A 21304-nucleotide genomic window follows, 5' to 3' on the forward strand; every position below is an offset into this window, starting at 1 on the left:
TACAAAGTAACAAACTAAAATAAATAAATAAATAATATTACCGTCTCATATTAAAGACAACGTGGTCTTGTCTCTGTTACAGCACGGTGATATGTAACTTTTAACCTCATACTATATTTGTATATTTATTATATAGTTTGATAATACCAGTGAGATCATATGCACAATAGGCTGCACTTAAGACAAAGATATACCTCATGAGGCCCAACATGATTGCATTTATTCTACAAATGCAAGTCTACCCTATTGTCCTCTTTGTTTATCCGTTATCAGTTCATCAACAGTACTTTTTAACACGTTTTATTTCTATCAGTAAGTTAGTTCGTATATTGTGTATCCTGTATTTGTCCAGAGAGCACAAGTTTGTCTTTGTATGAAAATAGTGACATCTTTAACGCACAATACATTTCCTGAATAAAACAGAATATTTAGAATTTTGTTATTTTATTTTCATTTACTTAATGGACTATAATGTTGCATTATTTAGAGAAAATAAACAATCTGTTATACATATAATAGAATATGTCTGATTTAGACAAAAAAAAATCTGTCTCGTCTGGTTAATATGCAAATTCTATTTTTTTCTTTTTCGAAATAGACTCAAAAGGGTGCGCGTGTGGATGACGCGCAGAAAACACCGACCTCGAGCAAACACCTCGCTTTTCACGTTTCAAAATCCTAAATACAGAATTCTAAATACAGCATTCCGATATGAAAAGCGCATTTTTGGAAATAAATCGGCAGAATGTACAAGTGTTCACACACCCAGTGAGGGAAACGAGCGTTTATAAACAGAGGCACATTGCGAATCCTCCGCGAGGCAGCCCCCTTTTCCGTGTAGTAGTGGACCGTACCAAGTAGAACAGGGGGGTTGTAGAAAAGAAAAACGCGATTCTTTTACCTTAAACCGAATAAAACTACCGCGTGTAATAAGCGGTGTCGTACAAAAGAGATGTATAACATGTATGCGGTGAAATATATCATGGAGAGAGAGCGAGGGAAGGATCCGCGATGGGCGCGTCGAAGGCGGACCCCTTCCTCCCTCCCTCCCTCCCTCCTCCTCCTCCTCCTGCTCCTCTTAGCTTTCAATGTCTCTGGCTGAGACATACAGAACTCAGAGCATCGGAGACCGTGACAGACACAAACCGCAAGACTAGCTAACGTTGAAGCGAGTGATAATGACGGCCCCGTGCATGTGCTCTCACAACTTCATTCCTTGAGACCCATCATTCCAGTGAAGGACGACTGTTATTCCACACTGGTGAGTACCGGCATCCTCAATGGGGTTTATTAGGAGAATGATTACAAGGCATGGCATGCTGTGCCATGTGTGTGTGTGGCTGACTGAGGTACCAGTGCGCAGGATGTGGCTGGCAAGCGAATGATGAAACACTTCATGTGGATGCCATGCAGACTGGGTGGGTGGGGGCGGGGGGGAGGACATTAATGTGTGCGTATTCCTCAGATTGCGCATGTAGATGCCACATGGCACCCGTGTGACTATTGTTTTTAATTTGTGTTATTATTGTTATTCTCTCCATCCGCATTGTTTTGTGTCATGCAATGGAGCCGACCGTCGGCCTCGTCATCCCTGAGTCATGTGCAGACGGGGGAAAAAAAATAAAGAAAAATATCTTTTATCTTTGTGCGTTTATTCATCCTCAGCTTAAAATCATATCCTCGTTATTATGCAACAATAACCGCCTTCGTTAAACAAAACCAAAAAAAGCTGCAGTGAAGGATACTCAGCATCCTGCTGTGTTGCGTTCACTTGGATGATGAAACGGCGGCCTTTGCCTCATCCAAACCAGGCTAATCTGGAAGCGGTAAAGGAAATCTATTAATCATTTAATCCTCTGTGAAAGGTGCCCACCCCATCCGGGCATGCTGTAGCCTATTTCTGCAACATGGTCGCATCGGAAGAGCCTATATCCGCGGGACATTTCGCGCCGACGATGCGTTTTTTATTATGGAGATATTTAAAAATGTGTATTATTGTAAACCAAAACGCGCTAGGATGATGTAGAGTCCGAGATGTTGCGCACCGTAACCCGCCCTTTGGATGGAAACCGTCCTCTCCCTCCTACAGCTCGTTATATCGGATATATTAGATGAGAAAGAACAAACAGAGACAACCCTTTGTTTCCTCACTCCCTTTTGATGAGGGGAACGGCGCGTGTCACGCATTCCTATCTGTATTTTGGGACATTTAAATCCTTGATGGTCCACATAAGAGGGCTTTCCCCATCCCGCAGGAGAAAAGACGTGTTTGGGTCCGTATGCAAATGAATTCCTCCTCTCTTCAATTATTCAGGAGGCTGTGAATGTGATCGTCTCCACATACCTCCACCTGTCCCAGTCACCGGTCCACCACCGGGCTACTGTTGCCTGGCTTCATTTTTTCTCTTTCTTTTAGAACAATGACTTGTAATAAAATGATCCATTCATTGATTTATTTTGTTGTTGTTTGCCCCGGTCAGTCATGTGATTTCCATGTGATAAATAACTCGGATAAAGCAAGAATTCTCTCTGTGGACTGAGATGGTGTGGGTGTGAAATTATGAATGATTTGTTTTCTATAAAACAAAAGTGTTTCCGTTGAATTACTGTCTCGTCCATCTGCTTTGTGTAAACATAATATAAGAGTTTGGGGGTTTTAATTTGACATTTCAGATCTTTAAAACAAGGTTTCTAAAAAGTATTTTCTTGTCTTCATTTGACAAAATCAGCAGGTTTTGGTGACACGAAAAGGCAATTCAGGGTAAAACCAGCCAGACAGCAATTTATGAGGGAAAATTAGAGGCTGAAACAAGACTAAACTGATGACTAGACTCTTTGCAGCAGCTCATCAAATGACAAAGCACTGACACAACCTCCTCCAGAACTACCACTCTTATTGGCTGTGTACTAACTGCGATGTTTCCTCTTCCGCCCCGCAGACATTTGGTGATAATGACGAAATAAACCGCTTCCTGCTCACTCAACCCTCCGCAGACCGTCTCTAAGCCCGCAGCTCTGCCCCGTCAAAGTTCAAAAAGTGACTTTTCCGCCCCCAACCCACCCCACCCCCCATCGAGACGCCGAGCCCTGCCCTTCCAGCCAGCCAACTAGAAAAGACGTTCCACCCCTCGCCCCTTGTTTCGCTTTATCAAATGCCCAAAAACAGCAAGGCCGTCAAGAGAGAGCTTGGCGACGATGTCACGGAGTCTGTCAAGGACCTGCTTTCCAACGAGGACGCCTGCGACGAGCCCTTCAAGAAGAGCTCGCTGATCGTCGACAACCATGACGGGGAAGGGAAAGAGTGCGACGTGGAGGAAGGCGGCTCGGACGGAGAGGAGGAGGAACGCCCGGCCTGGAACAGCAAGCTCCAGTACATCCTGGCCCAGGTCGGCTTCTCTGTAGGCCTGGGCAACGTCTGGAGGTTCCCCTACCTGTGTCAGAAGAACGGAGGGGGTGAGTTACACATCACCATGATTATAGTCATGAGAAACACTTCAATGTATTGAACTTAAATCATAAAGAAAACTATACTTGTTTATTACATGGAACAGAAAACTTGATTTCACATGATTTTCTATGATTCAACTGTGTTCAACTGGGATTTATAGATTACTTTCTAATCTAACAAACTCTTAGAATCTGCAAATATGTTTAATACACGTCTCATATCTTTCAATACATTTCTTTAAAGGGGTCCTTGGCTAAAAACAGATATCGAGAACCTCTTGACTCAAAGGACGATTGTGGTTATTACAACGTAGTTCTTGTTACTCGTCTGGGAACGCGACGACATCGCTACCGCAAAGTCCAGCGGTGCAAGAAACACGAGCCTTATTAAGACAATAACACATCTCATCAATGAACTTATTAGCATTAGAATCCTTTAAAGTGAGTTCAGCAAGTAGAGCAACGACGACAGTAGAGTGAACCAGCAGAACATTTCTGCTAATGTGAGCACAACATGTGTTAATATGACACTGGAGGGCCAGATGGTAAATGAAGATTAAAGCAGCAGAAACACTTTAAATAGTGCAAAGAGGTTGACTTTACGGTACTTCTCTAATGTCTGAGAGATGCACAGTTGTGTGTTACAAGAGAGGACAAACCAGGACAAAATCAATTATGGATGTGATCCACTTCTGTGGCCGGTCTGCGTCACAGCGTTCATGATAAATCACACGAATGTGCCTGGAATTTACATTAATATACTCTCAGATACCGGAAGCATGGTCTTCCTCCTGATTAGTCCTGAGATGCACATATAAAGAGCCATGTGTTCAGTTCAGCCTGTGTGATTCTTAGCGCGAGTAAGAAAGGTGGAGAAACAAAGACCGTCCTACTGTTCTGCACTCGTCTGTCAAAACCAGACGGCTCAGTGACTTCAGGGTGGACATGAGAGTCTCTGTCGGTGTGCAGTCTGCAGCGTTTCACCAACAAACAACAGCCAAACAATATATATATATACATATATAAATATAACTCTGCTGTCAGCATGCAGGAAATCATTCTGTGAGAAGCTCTGTTCTGCTCTCATGATTGTAGTGTAATAATAACAACATTTAACCTCCGCTGCAATCAGAACCACATTTCCCACAATGCCCTACTTCACTCTCTCCTCCCAGTGTTACAGTGAGGACTCATTGCAGGGTTAATACTCTAATGTGTGTGTGTGTGTGTGTGTATATGTGTGTGAAGGTGACAAGGTGTTGCACTTCCCAGCAAACAGCCAGATGTGGAATAAATTGTTTAAAACGTATCTTTACAATCTATTGATTTTTCTTATTACATATTAAATTATTATTAGGGCTGGACTATAATGATGTTATAATTTATTGACTTTTAGCAATTACAAATAACAAATCAATGATTCTTAAACTAACTAAACGTTTTACATATTTGAAGAGTCTGTTGTGTGGACAGTACATTCTCCATATGTCACATATATAAGTTGGTTTCATCAAATGTTAGCATTGTGAACATCCAGCCCTGGTACAAGGCAATGATTTTCTAACGTAGAACTGTCTTTGTTTATCCATTGCGTGTGATTATTTAGCGTCATGTAATCTCATGTGGGACTGGCCTTTACGATGGTTTGACACGGAGTTCAAGAAATCATATTCTTTCCTGGGAAAATTGCAACAAATGACAAAAAATGAACATCAATTTGTGTTAATGAGTAGAAGGGAGAGGCACAACGATGAGATTTGAATCTGATTATTTAATACAAATGTTAGTAAATTCAATATATAGTAAGAAATCCTGTGAGGAAGCACAGCTCAGGTTTTGTTCATGTGTGTGTGTGTGTGTGTGTGTGTGTGTGTGTGTGTGTTTTAGGGTCTGTTTTAAACAGCTCTGGTCACCCTGCTGTGTTCCTCTGTAATTAGATTCAAATGTAGCAGCTCTGTGTGTGTGAGATCTGAAATGTGTAGCTACACGTCACTGACTTTCATCTACTTACTTACTGTACAGTATGTTTCCTTGTATGGCGTTGTGGAGAATACGATTACTGTCATCATCGGTTAGTCTGTCAATTATTTTCTCCATCAATCGTTTTGTCTATAAAACTTGAGACAGTTGTGAAAATTGGAAATCCCCCAAAGCCCAAAGAAAAAATCTAATCCAGGATGTTTCCATCTATGGCGTCAAATCTTAAATAAATCTGTTTAAATGTAAAGTCTATCGCCGGAACTCTGTTTGGCCTCTTTTGTCAAACAGAAACTAACTCCTTAAAGGTGCTAAATTATAGAAATTCAGAGCATATCTATCGTGTCCACATGGCGACAGCTGAGCCGGCGGCTCGCAGCTAACAGCGCAAACAATGACAACAGTGCTGACCGAGCTACCAGTGTGGGGAAACCGGAGGGTTGGTGCTACGCTACCATCACAACACTGTCAGTCGTTATGGCGTTATCAGCTGTAACTACGGCAGGAGAGCGGCGGCCATTGAACTAGCCAATGGGGGCACGCAGAGAAACTCAAGAGTTACACCAGAGAGAGTGACTCAAGTCTCTGCTCAGCTGGACTCCACGATACATTAATACAGCAAATAGCTGTTTGCTGCCATATGTATTATCTGAATGTAGTTTCGAGATCATTTAAGAGAATTTGTGCACATCAATAACACACATAATGCACATGTCTCTTCCATCAACACCTGAGCAACAACTAGTTTAAAGCTACAACCTGCTGTTCCAAATGTTATGGATATTTCATGGATGTTAACACATCTGGTTAGAAACCCACCGAGCATCATCCTGTGTGTCGCTTCACCTCCATTCATGATGAATGAACTCAACGGTTTGGTGAGTCATTCCTCGTTGATCATACTACAGGTATGCAAATCCACCACACCCCTTGTTCCTGCACATGTGGCACTGCCTAAAAACAACACGGAAATGTGACTCGCCGGTACAAGGCCTGGACAGGATAAACCAGCTATTTACTGGATGTGATCCGTCAGTGAAGAGAGCTGGGGAAACTATTTTAAGAAAAGATGAAGTGCATCCTTATGAGGCTGTTTGCTTTCTCAAAGTGCCATCAAAGTGTTCGAAGCGTCCAACGGAGACTGTCGAGGGTTCTCAAAAAGACAATGGAAGCCGGAGGGGGTTTTTGATGCCGAATGAAGTCTCTTCTGAGAGTGAACTTTGTTCTCTGTGAACCAGAATTAGACGTTTTAATATTAGAAACCAGCTAGTATACTGTATATACACAAACACGGCATGCTAACAAAACCACTCCCATCCAAGCCAAACCATGGGAGGGGACAGCAGGACTCAGGGAAGGATGTGAACCAACGGCTCCGGGCCAGATGAAACAATAAACACTGTTGAAACAGGGATGAAACTAATCTTCATAAACAATTCATCCATGATGGAAGTTTTGACGCCGTCACCAGTGACTCACATTAAACATTACAGTACGCCGACCCGCCAGCGTTGACATCTGATGTTGAGGTTAACCCGTGAGAGGGGTGGTGGTGGTGGTGAGGTGGAAAGAAAAGCTAACAAAAGGAGGATTTTCAGATCGGTGTATGAACCAACTTCAAACAAGTGTGATAAAGAAAAGATTCTGTTTTGTTTCTTTCTTTCCATCAGCGGCCATGCAGTTGTGAAATGATGCAATAGTTGCTGACAGATCTCTGTGGGTTGAGAGTCTCACAACCTTCAGCACACACACACACACACACACACGCACGCACGCACGCACGCACGCACGCACACACACAGGAACTTCACGTGAGGGAAAGGAAAAAAAGACAAAACTCCCGTCGTCGCGCATTTAAGTACCAAGAAAATACGAAAGGCACATTATTTAGAAAATCCGGTGCCGATGAACACATCTAACCACCAGCCATTTCTTCTAAACAAAGACGTTACGGTTCTCTCGTTCTCTCCCAGCGCATCATGTGCCCGGCAGTGTACCGCTCACAAGTGCCCTTGACTGTCACAAGAGACGTGCCCCCCCTGTATTTTATCCCACCACACTATTACAGCCCGCCTCAATGTTAGCCGTTCACCCAGAGACCTTAATTCTAGAGAGGAATGACGTCTTCGCGATGCGCCTCCGAGTAATCCCACTGCAATTTAGGTAATTTTAGACTTCGGTGTATTTCCAGAATTATTTGATTGCGCCTCACACTATGGTTGGATGCATTAGGTGGAGACACACAGATGCAGCTCAGCAGATGTGTGTGTGTAGTATTGTATGTGTGTGTGTGTGTGTGTGTGTGTGTGTTAGGGAGATAACCAGACAATAGGCCTACTGTTAAAGAGGCTGCTTTTTATGTGCTTTGAGGCAAATGCGTCACCATCAGGAGGACATTATGTAGAAGTGTAGTTAACGTTTAGGAGGAAGCTGCTTGTGTGCGAGTTTGAATATAAAAGCCTATATACATTTGCATGTGGCAGACACAGGCATGTGTGGAAGTGTGTGTGCCCACGTGCTGCATTCAGGAACTGAGATGGCGTGACCGTTCTCTGATGACACAGTTTCCGCTTCTTTGCACACTGTTCAACTCGTACTGTTTGTGACCGGCAGGAGCGTACCTGGTGCCCTACCTCATCCTGCTGATACTGATCGGCATCCCGCTGTTCTTCCTGGAGCTCGCCGTGGGACAGCGGATCCGCAGGGGCAGCATCGGGGTGTGGAACTACATCAGCCCTCGGCTGGGGGGCATCGGCTTCGCCAGCTGCATGGTGAGTCACGCCGGCGGAGCGAACGTGTTGCAGAAGTACGAAGGTTTGACAACAGCATCGTTCAAACGACAGTAGTAGTGTTGTTGGTTCCCTCAACAAAAAAGAAAATGGGATTTTTCCATTGGCTCTGGGATTATTGCAGAAAATAAAATCTGTGGCAAACTAAAGTAACAATATACAGTTAGTCTAACAAACTACACCAGTCGCATGAACACGAGGATACATGAATATAAACTGTGAAGCCGAACTAGTCAGCGTGATGACGTTCTGTTGTCTCATTTAGCCACTTGTTAGCAACTGCCTTTTTTAATGCACTTAAAAGCTTCTAAATAGAGGTATTTACCGACTTATTCTATATCGTAGAACAAAACTTTAAATCTCTGAAGCTTGTTAACCACGGACCTTATTTCAGGCATAGAACCAAGAACCAAGAACTCATTTCCTGGTTTTAGGACTCCCAGAGAGCTGCAGGACTCTCATTACGCTGCTGTAATAAGAGCATTGTAAAATACAAGGTTTTATTACATAATGTTTGCAGAACATTTGAGACTATAATCACAATTCTTCTTCTTCAAATATAATGCATTTTGATATTATATGCTGCATATTAAAAATAATACAGTAATAATTGAATTAAACTTGTAACCTGAAACCACTTTTTGGCATCTCGTAAATCTTTCTACAGGAAGTGATGTATTTTATGTTTCCAGCTATCTGGCAAAGTTCAATTCAGCCTTTAAGACGCAAACATACAAAACATGATGATGCTGCACACTGGTCACTCATAGATGTCTAAATAAGGCAAAAAGGGGTTTGTTTTTGTGACACCTTCCTCAGAAAATACTCATTTTGTTGTAATAAGAAAGAATTTGAGGAACTGAATGTGTGCAGATCATGTTTGGTAGATAAGAAGCATCTTTTGTGTGAAGTTGAACTCGCCTCTCTCTCCCGTAAAGGTGTGCTTCTTCGTGGCTCTCTACTACAACGTCATCATCGGCTGGAGTCTCTTCTATTTCTCCCAGTCCTTCCAGCAGCCTCTGCCGTGGCACGAGTGTCCGCTCGTCAAGAACAAGAACAGCACATGTAAGACACAATCGCGCGTCTTCAGAAGGCCTCCGGGCTTTTTTTTTTCATGGTGCTTGTTCTGTCAACCAGTTAAAAAAAACAACGCTTTCCGTTTTGTCCGTAGATGTGGTGCCGGAGTGTGACAAGAGCTCGGCCACCACCTACTACTGGTACCGCGAGGCCCTGAACATCTCTGACAGCATCTCTGAGGGTGGAGGACTCAACTGGAAGATGACCGTGTGCCTGCTGGTTGCCTGGTCCATGGTTTGCCTCGCCATGATCAAGGGAATCCAGTCTTCTGGGAAGGTAAACGAGGTTTTGGAAGAAAAGATGTTTTTTACACACATAGGGTACGAGGCGGCAGCTCGGCCTATATCAAATATTACTCTTGCAACCTGGAAAATGTGAAACAGTGACAGAAACAAAAGGTAATTTCCCCGCCAAGTGTTTTGGAAAAGCCTCTCACACATAATTAGGTCACTTCAAGGTAGCGGCTAATGGAGTGCAAAGGGTAAAGCTGCCCGGTCTACAGACACTAAGGGACTACTGTAATGTGACGTGACAACATTTTTCTAATGACACAGTCTCAGATACGAGAGCTCATGTGATCTTGTGAGCGATTTCTGGCTCAAGCTTACTTTAGCTTAGTGTAGCAAAGCTGACAGCGGCGTGACTAGCATCCGGAAGGATTAGCCCACCGGCGAAAGGTTGGCGTTTACTTGCAAACTCTCCACTTTTTTACGGGTGATCTTCATCATTCCACACTTTCTCATATCATATGACGGGCATTAGCCGGGGCACTTCTAAGGTTACAGTCAAGCTTTGCGCTAATTGGACGAATGGTCGCGCTTTTTAATCTTCCCAGAATAATCTTCGATGGGGAAGTCACTTGATTTCGGTCTTATCCCCCCTCTCTTCTTTCGTCAGATCTGGGCTGTGTGGGGTCAAAATTAATACAGTATATTTCAGGGATCACAGGTCATTTTTGTCTGCAAAAGAGTGGAGTCTCACAGAATTTTAATCAACTTAACTCAATGAAATGAGTCTTTGTAATGGGGCCAAAAAAAGGGAGAATTAACACCCAGTTCTGCAGCTCAATTGGGCTTTTAAGCCTCTTTTAGCTCATTATTTTGGTTTTATAGCACATTTATTGTGGGTAAGTCTCAACTGCATTCATCAACTGCTGTACGCAACTGTTTCCGACACAAAGGCTCTGACAAACCCACTGAGTGCAAATCTCTTATACTGATGAATGTAAGTGTTCATTTTTCTGGTAAGTTTGGTTTGAATTAGTTATTTGATTAAAAAAAGGAAATAGTTGTTTGCTGCTATATCCTCTGAATTTAGATTTGAACACCTTTAAGGATATGTAGGTAAAAAGAATGCCAGCTTTGCAGAAAGTATCAGCCCTATTATTAGACTGAAAGTCAAGTTTTTAGTAAGTCGGCTACACGGCCGACACCAACTAGACGACTTTCCCCTCCTTTGATCCAGACATTGTCCTGAGCTCAGGTCTTATCCCAACAGCTGTCTGCTGTTTGCCTTTGCTCCAGACAAAACTGCTAGGTGCTTTAATCTGGACAGTTTAATTTATCCCGTCTGGAACGTCCTGCTGTCTGGCAAGAAACGTCACCGATAACCACAATCACTGTCACAATCGCTGTCACGACTGCCGCTCTATCAGACGGGTTGTGTTAGCGTAAATCAAGTCCTTCCGCTGCCATCATGAGAATAAAATGAACAGCTGAAGCCAAGATATAAAAAAATAACCTAATTTTTCGTGAAGTAGCCAAACAGAACCAGCCAAGCTCCTGGTTAATTGTGCAGTTTGAGGCAGATGGTCGTCCTCCAGCAGCCTGGATGTGTCTGGATGGCCTTTTGAGTTGGCCAGAGAGTAGAACTGGTCCTGAACGTTCCCTCGATGGGGGGCCCGCTCCAAGTGTCTCTGAAGTTCAATCAGCGCTGCGTGGCACAAAAGAATATTAATGGCCCGTGTTCACAAAAGCCTTTTCCAAGGAATATCCCCACCGCGATCTGCATTTTCTCTCCCGTTCGTGTGTGTGTGTGTGTGTGTGTGTGTGTGTGTGTGTGTGTGTGTGTGTGTGTGTGTGTGTGTGTGTGTGTGTGTGTGTGTGTGTGTGTGTGTGTGTGTGTGTGTGTGTGTGTGTGTGTGTGGGCGTGAAAGGGATCAGGCCATTTTGGTTACCATGGTTATACGCGCTCTTTTGGCTTGGCTTGATTGTCAAGAGTGGCCAAAAAAAAAGAAAAGTGTGGGAAGGCATTAATGGATTATGATGGGGGGGGGAGAGGGGGGCTTGTCGTGGATTTGGTATAGTCGTGGTGAAATTCACCAAAAAGATTTGAAGGATTCAAAGTAACCACTTACATACCAAGTGATAAATGATGTCATCTTTTAGACCTAAAATAACCATCATGGGAAAACCTATCTTTTAGTATCAGCTTCTGACAATAACGGTGGTTGTCAGAACATGACCTTTACAAGAAAGCACACGCTATCTGCCGTATCACTAAATCTTTCATAATAAAAGTCTCTTCTTCTTCTTCTTGATAGAGCATAAGACAGAGGAGCAGATATCGGCTTATCACACAGAATAGCAGCCTGTTTAGCTTTGTGGTGACCAAGGACACCACGGTGTTCTTCAACAGGAGCACAACGCAGAGAGGTTCAATCAGTAAACGGACGACGAGAGCTGCAGCTGAGGAAGAGAAGAATTGTATTTAAATCAGGACATTTGACTGTATAGTTTTAACAGCGGCCCCACTCATCCTGGAATACCTGCAAAACAGTGTTTTTTTAAGGTTGGATGAAATAACATAACGTTGCATTCCATCCAGCTTGTTTAAAAACGGTTGAATTAAGTTAAACTGGTTAGAATGTTCGGTGAAGTAACTTCTTACTTTGCTAGCGTCGCCTCATCAAACACGTCTCCAGTATGAATTCCTGTGGAGGCAGAAACTGTTCATATGTACGGGACATAAAGTCAGAGTATCACAACAATACTTTAGGAGAATCTCTTTTTGCCTCCAAGCACCGGGAGACAGATCGTTAAACTTCACACACCTTGACTGAACTTTGAAAAATATCTAAAAGGAATCTCGCTCCAGGGTGAACTTTCCCTTTCCCTGTGAGACGAGACGTTACTCGGTCTCCGTTCGGGGGCTACACATGGACCACCATGGAAGAGACCCAGAATCCCTCACCGTGCTCATGACTCAAGCCCAAACCATCTCATTCACCCACAGCCCACCCTTCAGTCCTGTAAACCCACGTGTCACAGTGCAGCGAGAGAGAAAAGAGAAAAGAGAGGCCCACCGTCTAATTGGCACTATAATTGCACAAAGGGTCTCGCACAGGCACAGACCCTGCTGGTATACGGAGTGCTGCAGGGAAGACGTTTTTGACTAACCATGAAGTTAGCATCACATTGCAGAAAGTCAGCTTATGATACTTCTGTTGTTCAGAAAGTCTTCACAGATAAACACCACCTTAAGGATATTTTGAAGCACGAGTGCACACAGAAATAGGAAGCGAACGTTAGGCTATAAACAAAGTAGACCACGGTCACATGACTTCATGTCTCCACCGCTGAGCTGAAGGCTGAATAGTGTTCCAGAGATGCAACTTGTTAACCAACCACTTTTCTTAAAGACACTTAAAAGCTTCAAAGATTCACAAGAGGGGTAATTACTGAAGCGTTTTGTATCGTAAAAAGTTCAAATCTCTTAAGCTTGAGTTAACCACAGACTTTATTTCAGGCATCTAACGAAAAACCCGTTCAAACAACCCGTCGACTTAGAGACGAGGGAACCGGAAGAGCAAAGCATTCTGACTCATTTCAGGCTTTTAGGACTCATTCCTCATCTATTGGTTTAACAACGCTGATGGTACATTAAGGCACCGCTTCCTAAAGATGCATCGTCACTGTCAAAAATACACAAAAAGAAAAGATTAATGAGAAACAAAGTAAAGAAAAACAGCACTTTCTCTCTCTTTTCTGCACATTTTAATGTTCCTGTAAATGATCGTGATCAACACAGGCAATTAGATCACACTACATTTAATATTACAGTCTTCTATCGACACACACTCTTAACGTCTGTCAAGTGGGTTTTTTCCTCACAAGCGCTGAACAGCAGTTATCATCTCAGAGCCAAGATCTTTATTTTACGCTCCTCAGTATTCTAGAAAGCAGTAATAATTGGCACTGAACGAGACATTACATACTTCACTGGGTAAAACATAATCTGACTTCTCTTGAAACTATAGTTCATTGGCTTCAACAAAAGTTGGATTTCTGAACATTTTGTCCTTATTGCTGAAAGATTCACCTCTAGTTAGTGTTTAAATGATGCATCGCATTGCTCCTGATGCGTGCCACGTCTTAAAATGATGCGGAGTGACTTTTATTGGAGTTCAGGTCCGACCGCAGCCGTTTGGTGCCGTCTGAACAGGTTGTGTTTGCTTCCAGGTGATGTACTTCAGCTCCCTGTTCCCGTACGTGGTGTTGATCTGCTTCCTGGTCCGCGCTCTGCTGCTGAAGGGCTCCGTGGACGGGATTCGACACATGTTCACACCCAAGGTAACGCCCCCGTTTCAACTGTGTCAATCCAGAGCACATGATGCCGTTTGGAATGAAACCACCAGGGGAAAACTATTACTTTCATTATCGATCAAGCTGCAAACTGTTTTGTCTGTAAATTTTCAGGAAAAAGTGAAAAATGATATTTAGCCGAAGCCCAAATGTCTTGTTTTGTTTGACCAACAGTCCAAACCTGAAGATATTAAGTTTATGATCATTTATGACAAAGAAAAGCTTCAAAACTAACATTTGAGTTTGTTACTTTTGCTTTAGAAATGATCAAAATGTTAATAGATCATCTAAGCATTACTAAATGTAGAAATACTAGTTATCGTATACTAAACACCCCCCATTGATACGGCAAAGCTTATTGAGCCACTGCTGAACTGAATCCACTCACTACTTCAAAGAAAGAAAGAAAAAAAAAGTGTCTGAGCCCAAAAAACTAAATCTGCACCGTGATTGGCCGGCTCCTCGGCCAATGGCAGCGTCAGGCTGTGGAATCATGTCGCCATGGAAACAGGAGTTACTGAGGCTTTCTGTCTCTCGCTGTGTCTGCTCAGTCTCCTCGGCTGACATCTTGCCACTTCAAACGCCGCCTTCAAGTGAACCCGCGGACATCAGAGTCCCGCGTGTGTCTTCTGCTCTGTTCTCAGAACAGCTCGAGAAAACGTCGACGTGGAAAACGTCGACGTGGAAACTGTCGAGGCGGCAGCTGCCATTTGGCAAGACGATGCATCGAGTGTCTGCAAAACACAAGCAGATACAAATGCTAATATATTCATTATTGTTGCTCTTTTTAATACTTTTCAAAGGTCAGCTTTTGTCGTCCCCAGCAGTCAGGTGAAGCACATGACACACCGGGACTTGAGCATAAAGCATAATAAAAAATACATATAATAAAAATATGTAAAACATATGCTAACCCACCCACACGGTAGCTCACATAAAACATTAGTGACGGCATAACATCCAGCCACCATCGCCTCAAACAAACATTTACTGCATGTATTTTACAGCTGTATATTCACGTGTAGGGCTGCACTTATGAATTGTTTACATCGTTCATTTAAATTATAAAGTGTCATAAAATAGCATCACTAAGTCAACTTATCCGACCAATAGTCTCAATCCTATAAATATTACATTTAGAATGATATAAAACAGGAAAAACGTATCTATTTAATGTCAACTCAAAGTCCACTTACTTGATTTTTCTGCACTTTCATCCACATGTCAACATTGAGGAAGTAAACCTTCACACTTCAGGGGACGTTCGCTGTATCAGCATTTCATTACTTTGCTCCCCTCAGCTATAAAGAGATAAAAAGTCCTGAAAATGTTTGTTTTGTTAATGTTTTAAAAAGGTCCTCCTTTGGGACTTAAGGGGCACTTCAACTTGAGGATTTCTTTTTACTTGTATCCTATTTGGCCAAATCTTATTTATTTAAACAAATATAACAGCAGTTCTTCAGTGAGAACCTTACATATAGACCATATGTTACCAAACTAAAGCCAAATCTGTGTTGTTCTTTCAGTTGGAGATCATGTTGGAGGCCAAGGTGTGGCGAGAGGCGGCCACGCAGGTCTTCTTCGCCCTGGGCCTCGGCTTCGGCGGCGTCATCGCCTTCTCCAGCTACAACAAGCGGGACAACAACTGCCACTTCGACGCCGTCTTGGTGTCTTTTATCAATTTCTTCACCTCCGTGCTGGCCACCCTGGTGGTGTTTGCAGTGCTGGGCTTCAAAGCCAACATAATGATCGGCAAGTGTGTCACACTGTGAGTAGCACGAGCCTCCTCTCACATTTAAGATATTTATAGACTGCGCAACTGCACTTCCTGAAGCAGAAGTTCAGGTGTGAATGTAACTCACAAGTTATGTGGTGAAGTCTTTACTTTTCAGACGTTGACAATGCAGAGAAGGGAACAGTTTGGGGGGGAAAGCTTTTGCAGAAAAAACCCGTGGAGCTAAAATTAGCAGTATGTTAGCACATCTTTAACTAGCGTTAGCTATGCTAGCTACTGAAGGTATACTGAATGTCTACACATGCTGTTTTTGCTTTTTAAGTGAACAAAGACCTACCCAGCTTTACAGCAACGGTGTTGTTCCCTAATAATCCTTAAAAATACATTTGCTGTAGACCCTTCTGTCCGCTTCTCTTTGCCAAAAAGGTGATAATATTCATTCAAGTAGTGCAATTAGTGACCGTGTGGGCTCCATGGTGGCTCTGACAAAGGCATGACCCGCCCTCCTCTGCCTCTGATTGGCTGCTACTCGTTGCCTTCGTTGACTTGATTGGTTAGGTGTAGATTGTTAGCCAATCAGAGGCAGAGTAAGGCGGGTCATTGAGGACGGAGTAGCAGCAGAGGTGGACCGTGGCATTCGCTAAAGCCCGCCCCCGAACATTAACTGCCCAATCATAGCGTAGTAAACGGAAAAGGAAAATGACAGAGTAAAAGTAACTAACTATTGCTTTACTATCAATAACTTACAACTGTTTTGTTTTTTGTTTTTTTCAGAAACACTAACAAGATTGTGGGGTTGTTGGGGAGCGACATTGAAAGAAGCCTGATCCCTCACCACATCAACCTCACTAACGTCAGCCAAGTCAGTAATGAGGACTACCATCAGATGATCGAGATCATCAAAGGGGTGAAGGAGGGCCAGTATGACAAGCTGGGACTGGAGTCCTGCAGCATCGAGGAGGAGCTCAATAAGGTACAAACAGGTCCAAACATTAACTTATAGATCATGCCGGCTGAACAGCTGAGAGGGTTTAATGTGAAACAGATGAGAAGTGTTGAGTTTTCATTATACTGACAAAATATTGGAATTAGAAATAAATGTTCACAAGGGCACCCATCTCAAATAAAGACCAACTCAGTTGAGGTAAAATAAAAAGCCTCTGGCCACTGATGTTCAACCTCTTCTTCTTCTTCTCTCATCTCTTAACAGGCGGTCCAAGGCACAGGCTTGGCCTTCATCGCCTTCACAGAGGCCATGACCCACTTCCCGGCCTCGCCCTTCTGGTCCGTCATGTTCTTCCTCATGCTGGTCAACCTCGGCCTGGGCAGCATGTTCGGCACCATCGAGGGCATCCTCACGCCGCTGATCGACACCTTCAAAGTCCGCAAGGAATTCCTCACAGGTTAGAGAGACCCCCCCCCCGAGTACCTCTCCTTTAACTCGTGCAGGGATCATGAACACATTTTAAATCATTCTGTGATGTCAGGGTTATTTGCAATTTGAAGGTATTTTGAAGAGCTCTGTTTAGAGATTATCATCCCTGTGAATGTCGTGGGTGCAGGATGTATAAAGGTGGTCATGGCAGGAAAATCTTGTAAAACAGGGCGGATGCAGACTTGTAGTGTGTTGAAATTTAAGCTTAGCTTAGATTAGTTTAATCCCTGGATGTCTGTGGAGTCTGAAGCAACTCAAACAGGAAATAGACTCTCTAACTAAGTGAAAACAGACAACTTTTCAACCACCGGATCGCTTTCCGTTTTCCTCAGAGACGAGCAAATACCAACAACACATTTTTCCACAGTTACCCCGTTATTTTGCCACCATCCGCCATTTAAACTACTGAGGATAGTAGCTGCAGAGACCTCACATCGATGCTCTGTGGTGACTAGAGATAGCTATCGATAGCTACCGGAGGGGAAACAAAAGCGCTTCCTCTTCCTGTTTTGGTTTCGCCAACAACATATCAGGTTTGATCAGTGACGGCTCAGCGGCTCAGCTTCACACTTCAGATGTGGGCCGTCTCACTGCTCTATTAACTCAAACCCCGTTAAATGGGTCCTGCTCTACTTAAACACACTCCATTTTAGCTCACTTTATCTCTACACGTCACGTGGATGCACGTGTTCCTCAATAATACAAAGTTGGAACCCTGACATTCCCTCCATTGCGTGTTGGTTGTTTAGCGAGACGTATTACTACTCACTATATAACGCGTCATGCTTCCTCTCCCCCGCAGTGGGATGCTGCGCGTTGGCCTTCTCCATCGGCCTCCTGTTCGTTCAGCGCTCGGGGAACTACTTCGTGGCCATGTTCGACGACTACTCGGCCACGCTGCCTCTGCTCATCGTGGTCGTGCTGGAGAACGTGGCGGTCGCCTGGGTCTACGGGATCGACAAGTAAGAACGCCGACATCGTTTATGAATCGCTCATCTCTTGTAGCACATAAATATCAATGAAGTTATTGTTTTAAAAGCTGTCATAGTTGGAGATAAAATGTGATTATTTGGAATAGGGGCGTCGCAATAAGTATTTATGTGATGAAATGTGTTTATTTATTCTGTGATCCACAGAATGTACGAAACTATTGTGAATTCTTTGCCGCAGACATGTGATCTCACCTCCTGCCGCGTCCCTCTGTTTCCCCCCCTCAGGTTCTTTGAAGACCTGAAGGACATGCTGGGCTTCACGCCGTACCGGTTCTACTACTACATGTGGAAGTACATCACACCCATCCTGCTGCTGGTCCTCCTGGCCGCCAGCTTCATCCAGCTGTCCATGACGCCGCCCAGCTACAGTGCCTGGATACAGGAAGAGGTGAGTCTCTCCTGGGACGGGGGAGGGGTGGGTGGGGGTTCAATGTCTCCCACTTGTTTAAAAAACCTGGAACGAGTAAAAAGAAAAGTGGAAAAAGGGTTCAAAGTAAGTGAGGCAGTGGGGGCAAAGTTTTCACATGTTCAGGCGTCCTTTAACCGTCGGACAATCAACAGGATGCGCCGTCTGCCCCGGAGACATGTTTGATCACATCAAGGGGAAACTAGAGCGGAGGCCAAATGGGACAAAGTGTCCCCTGCATGGACTCCTTCATCTGTCCAGTGAGGCTAAAACTCTTCAGCTCACCAAAGCAGCTAATTAAGGTTCACCTGCAGCTGAACTAAGCCAGACTCTTAATGCAATCAACCAGACACCTGAGGTAGAATTGGTGAGAGCAGGGGTGCAACTGATGATAACTTTTTGGCAACTTTTTGAATAAAAATATTAAGATATTCAATTTATCGTGATATTAATACAGAGAAAGCTACATCGTCACATTTGAGAGGCTGAATCTAGTAAATGCTTTCGTGTTTTTCCTCAATAAACAACTAATATTAGCATTTGGCGACCAAGAGGCTTAACTGCTGCAGGGAACCTGGGAGTTACCATCGCACTGGTTCCCTCAACATTTTTCTACTCCATTCTGGATTATTGCAGAAAATAATCTCTGTGGCAAACAAAAGTTTATGACACTGACACGACTTGTTCATCAAGATAATCGTCACAAACGAACACCACTTTTATGATTTTAGGACTAATTCGTGCTGTTTGACAAATGTGGCTGTTGTTTAGGTCTCATACTCAATAAAATGATTACAAGATGAATTTTGTCCAAATTAGGCGGCAACCTCCGGTTCTGCCGAGTGAAGCCGATGGGGAAGTGTCTTAAAGCTGCATTCTCTCTAGTGTCCACCAGGGGGCGACTCCTCTGGTTGTATAGAAGTCTATGAGAAAATGACTCTACTTCTCTCTTGATTTATTACCTCAGTAAATATCGTAAACATGAGTTTATGGTCTCAATCTCTAGTTTCAAGTCTTCTTCAATACAGCATGATGTTCATTTAGTAAATGATGGTCCATTTAGAGTCAAACAGACCATAAAGCGGGGTATGTCTCTATGTATGGACATCACTCTGCAGTCCAGTTGCAAAAAGTAAAGATGGCGACGGCGAAACCGTTGAACTCGAGGCTTTAAAACGTCAGTCCACAAACCAACGGGTGACGCCACGATGACTACGTCCACTTCTTATATACAACCAAATAAAACAAAACTGTTTGACCATTTTCTTTTCAATTTTCTTGAAGAAAACATCATTATTCTGGCCATTTAAACCCTAAATAACTATCACTATGTAACTCAAAATATGACATTTCACCAACTTGCCGTTCTGTGTTTCCCCCTCCAGGCCAAAGAGCAGACGATGAACTTCCCTCCGTGGGGCATCGCGGTCTGCATCTCCCTGGTGGTGATGGCCATCCTGCCCGTGCCCGTGGTCTTCTGCCTGCGCTACTTCAACATCATCGACGACGGCGCCAGCGGCCTCTCCACCGTCTCCTACAAGAAGGGCCGCATCATCAAGGAGACCGCCCGGCCGGGGGAGGACGACGACACCAGCCTGATCCGGGGCAAGTCGCCCAGCGAGGCGCCGTCGCCGATGCCCGGCAACAGCATCTACCGCAAGCAGAGCGGCGGCGGCGGCGGAGGCCCCGATGCGGACACCGCACCCAACGGCCGCTACGGTATCGGTTACTTGATGGCCGACATGCCGGACATGCCCGAGTCGGACTTATAGACTGACCGGCTGGTCACTCCTCACCCCTCCACCCCTCTGTGTGCGTTTAGTTGGTATCATACATGTATATTTCACTTGTACTGTATATTCTCTGTAGATATCGTAGCTGCTCTTATTTGTCGTCTCTGAACCTTATATGACCTTTAAAAAGAAAGAAAAGAAAATCCTTGTCACCCACTTGCTCGGTTGCATCCCAAACTCCTCTCCCATCTCCTGCTCCCTTACGGCCTTTTGCTTCCTCCTCTGCTACGGAGAGAGAGAGTCGTCAGGTTAGTGTTGAGCAATAAGGTGGACGCTCCACCAGGCCTACTTGAAACCGCAAAGAGGAGACTGCAAAAGGAGCAAGGGGGGGGGGGGGGGTTCAGGAGGTGCTGTTTGGGACTGCACCCGTGTCTGTGGGCAGTGTAGATGAAGCCAGCTTTGAGTCCTGCTGTAAAATATGGTTGTGTACATTAGGACCCCCCCCCCCCTCCCCCTCCCCCTCCCTTACTGCTGGCCAACGAGTCCTGAGATCAGTAGCAGTTCAGCCGCTTCCGGGCGGCGTTTGTTTTGGTTTCTCGGTGAAAGTTCAGGTCCAACTAGTTCAAACAGCGGGAGGCCTTTAAAAACCACTCCCACGATTGTTTGAGACAAAAGTGTGCCTAGGTCATTTATAGAATACATGACTGACGTTGTATATTTAAAAGGTATTCTGTAAAATATAAATATTATAAATATATTTATCTTGATAGTTTGGATAACAGAACACCGTGTTTTTTCAAGGTTCAGAAGTACTTCAAATCCTTAACTCTCGTGTCTTTGTTTTTTACTAATGTTGCTGTCGATGTGTGTGTGAGGACAGAGTCCTCCTTGTACATAATGTTTTCCATGAAATGGCTTCAATTGCGATGTCTTTGTTTTGTTTTTTCCCCGTCAAAAATTAAAGATCAAATATGATCCATAAACTGAAATAATGTGATTATTTGTGTCCGTCCGTTGTCTCTTTGAATGACAGTTCAGCCTCAAATATATCTTAATGTGAATAACACGAGTGATGCAATATCACACACGAAATATCCAACCGCCAACACACAATACAAAGAAATTCACTT

At 43.9% G+C, this 21304-nt stretch overlaps 1 protein-coding gene across 1 annotated transcript; it reads left to right on the forward strand.

Annotated features, from left to right (window-relative positions):
* Nucleotides 1-1122: 1122 nt before the first annotated feature.
* slc6a15 (solute carrier family 6 member 15) lies at nt 1123-21119 on the forward strand. The gene is made up of 12 exons (XM_079162169.1): nt 1123-1261; nt 2940-3453; nt 8038-8195; nt 9152-9278; nt 9385-9566; nt 13751-13861; nt 15400-15641; nt 16383-16581; nt 16819-17011; nt 17846-18005; nt 18261-18423; nt 19827-21119. The coding sequence occupies exons 2-12, from the start codon at nt 3153-3155 to the stop codon at nt 20211-20213; spliced, it is 2223 nt and encodes a 740-aa protein (XP_079018295.1). The 5' UTR covers nt 1123-1261; nt 2940-3152; the 3' UTR covers nt 20214-21119.
* Nucleotides 21120-21304: the final 185 nt, after the last annotated feature.

The sequence above is a fragment of the Pholis gunnellus genome (genome assembly GCF_910591455.1).
Source record: "Pholis gunnellus genome assembly, chromosome: 7".
Taxonomy (NCBI): domain Eukaryota; kingdom Metazoa; phylum Chordata; class Actinopteri; order Perciformes; family Pholidae; genus Pholis; species Pholis gunnellus.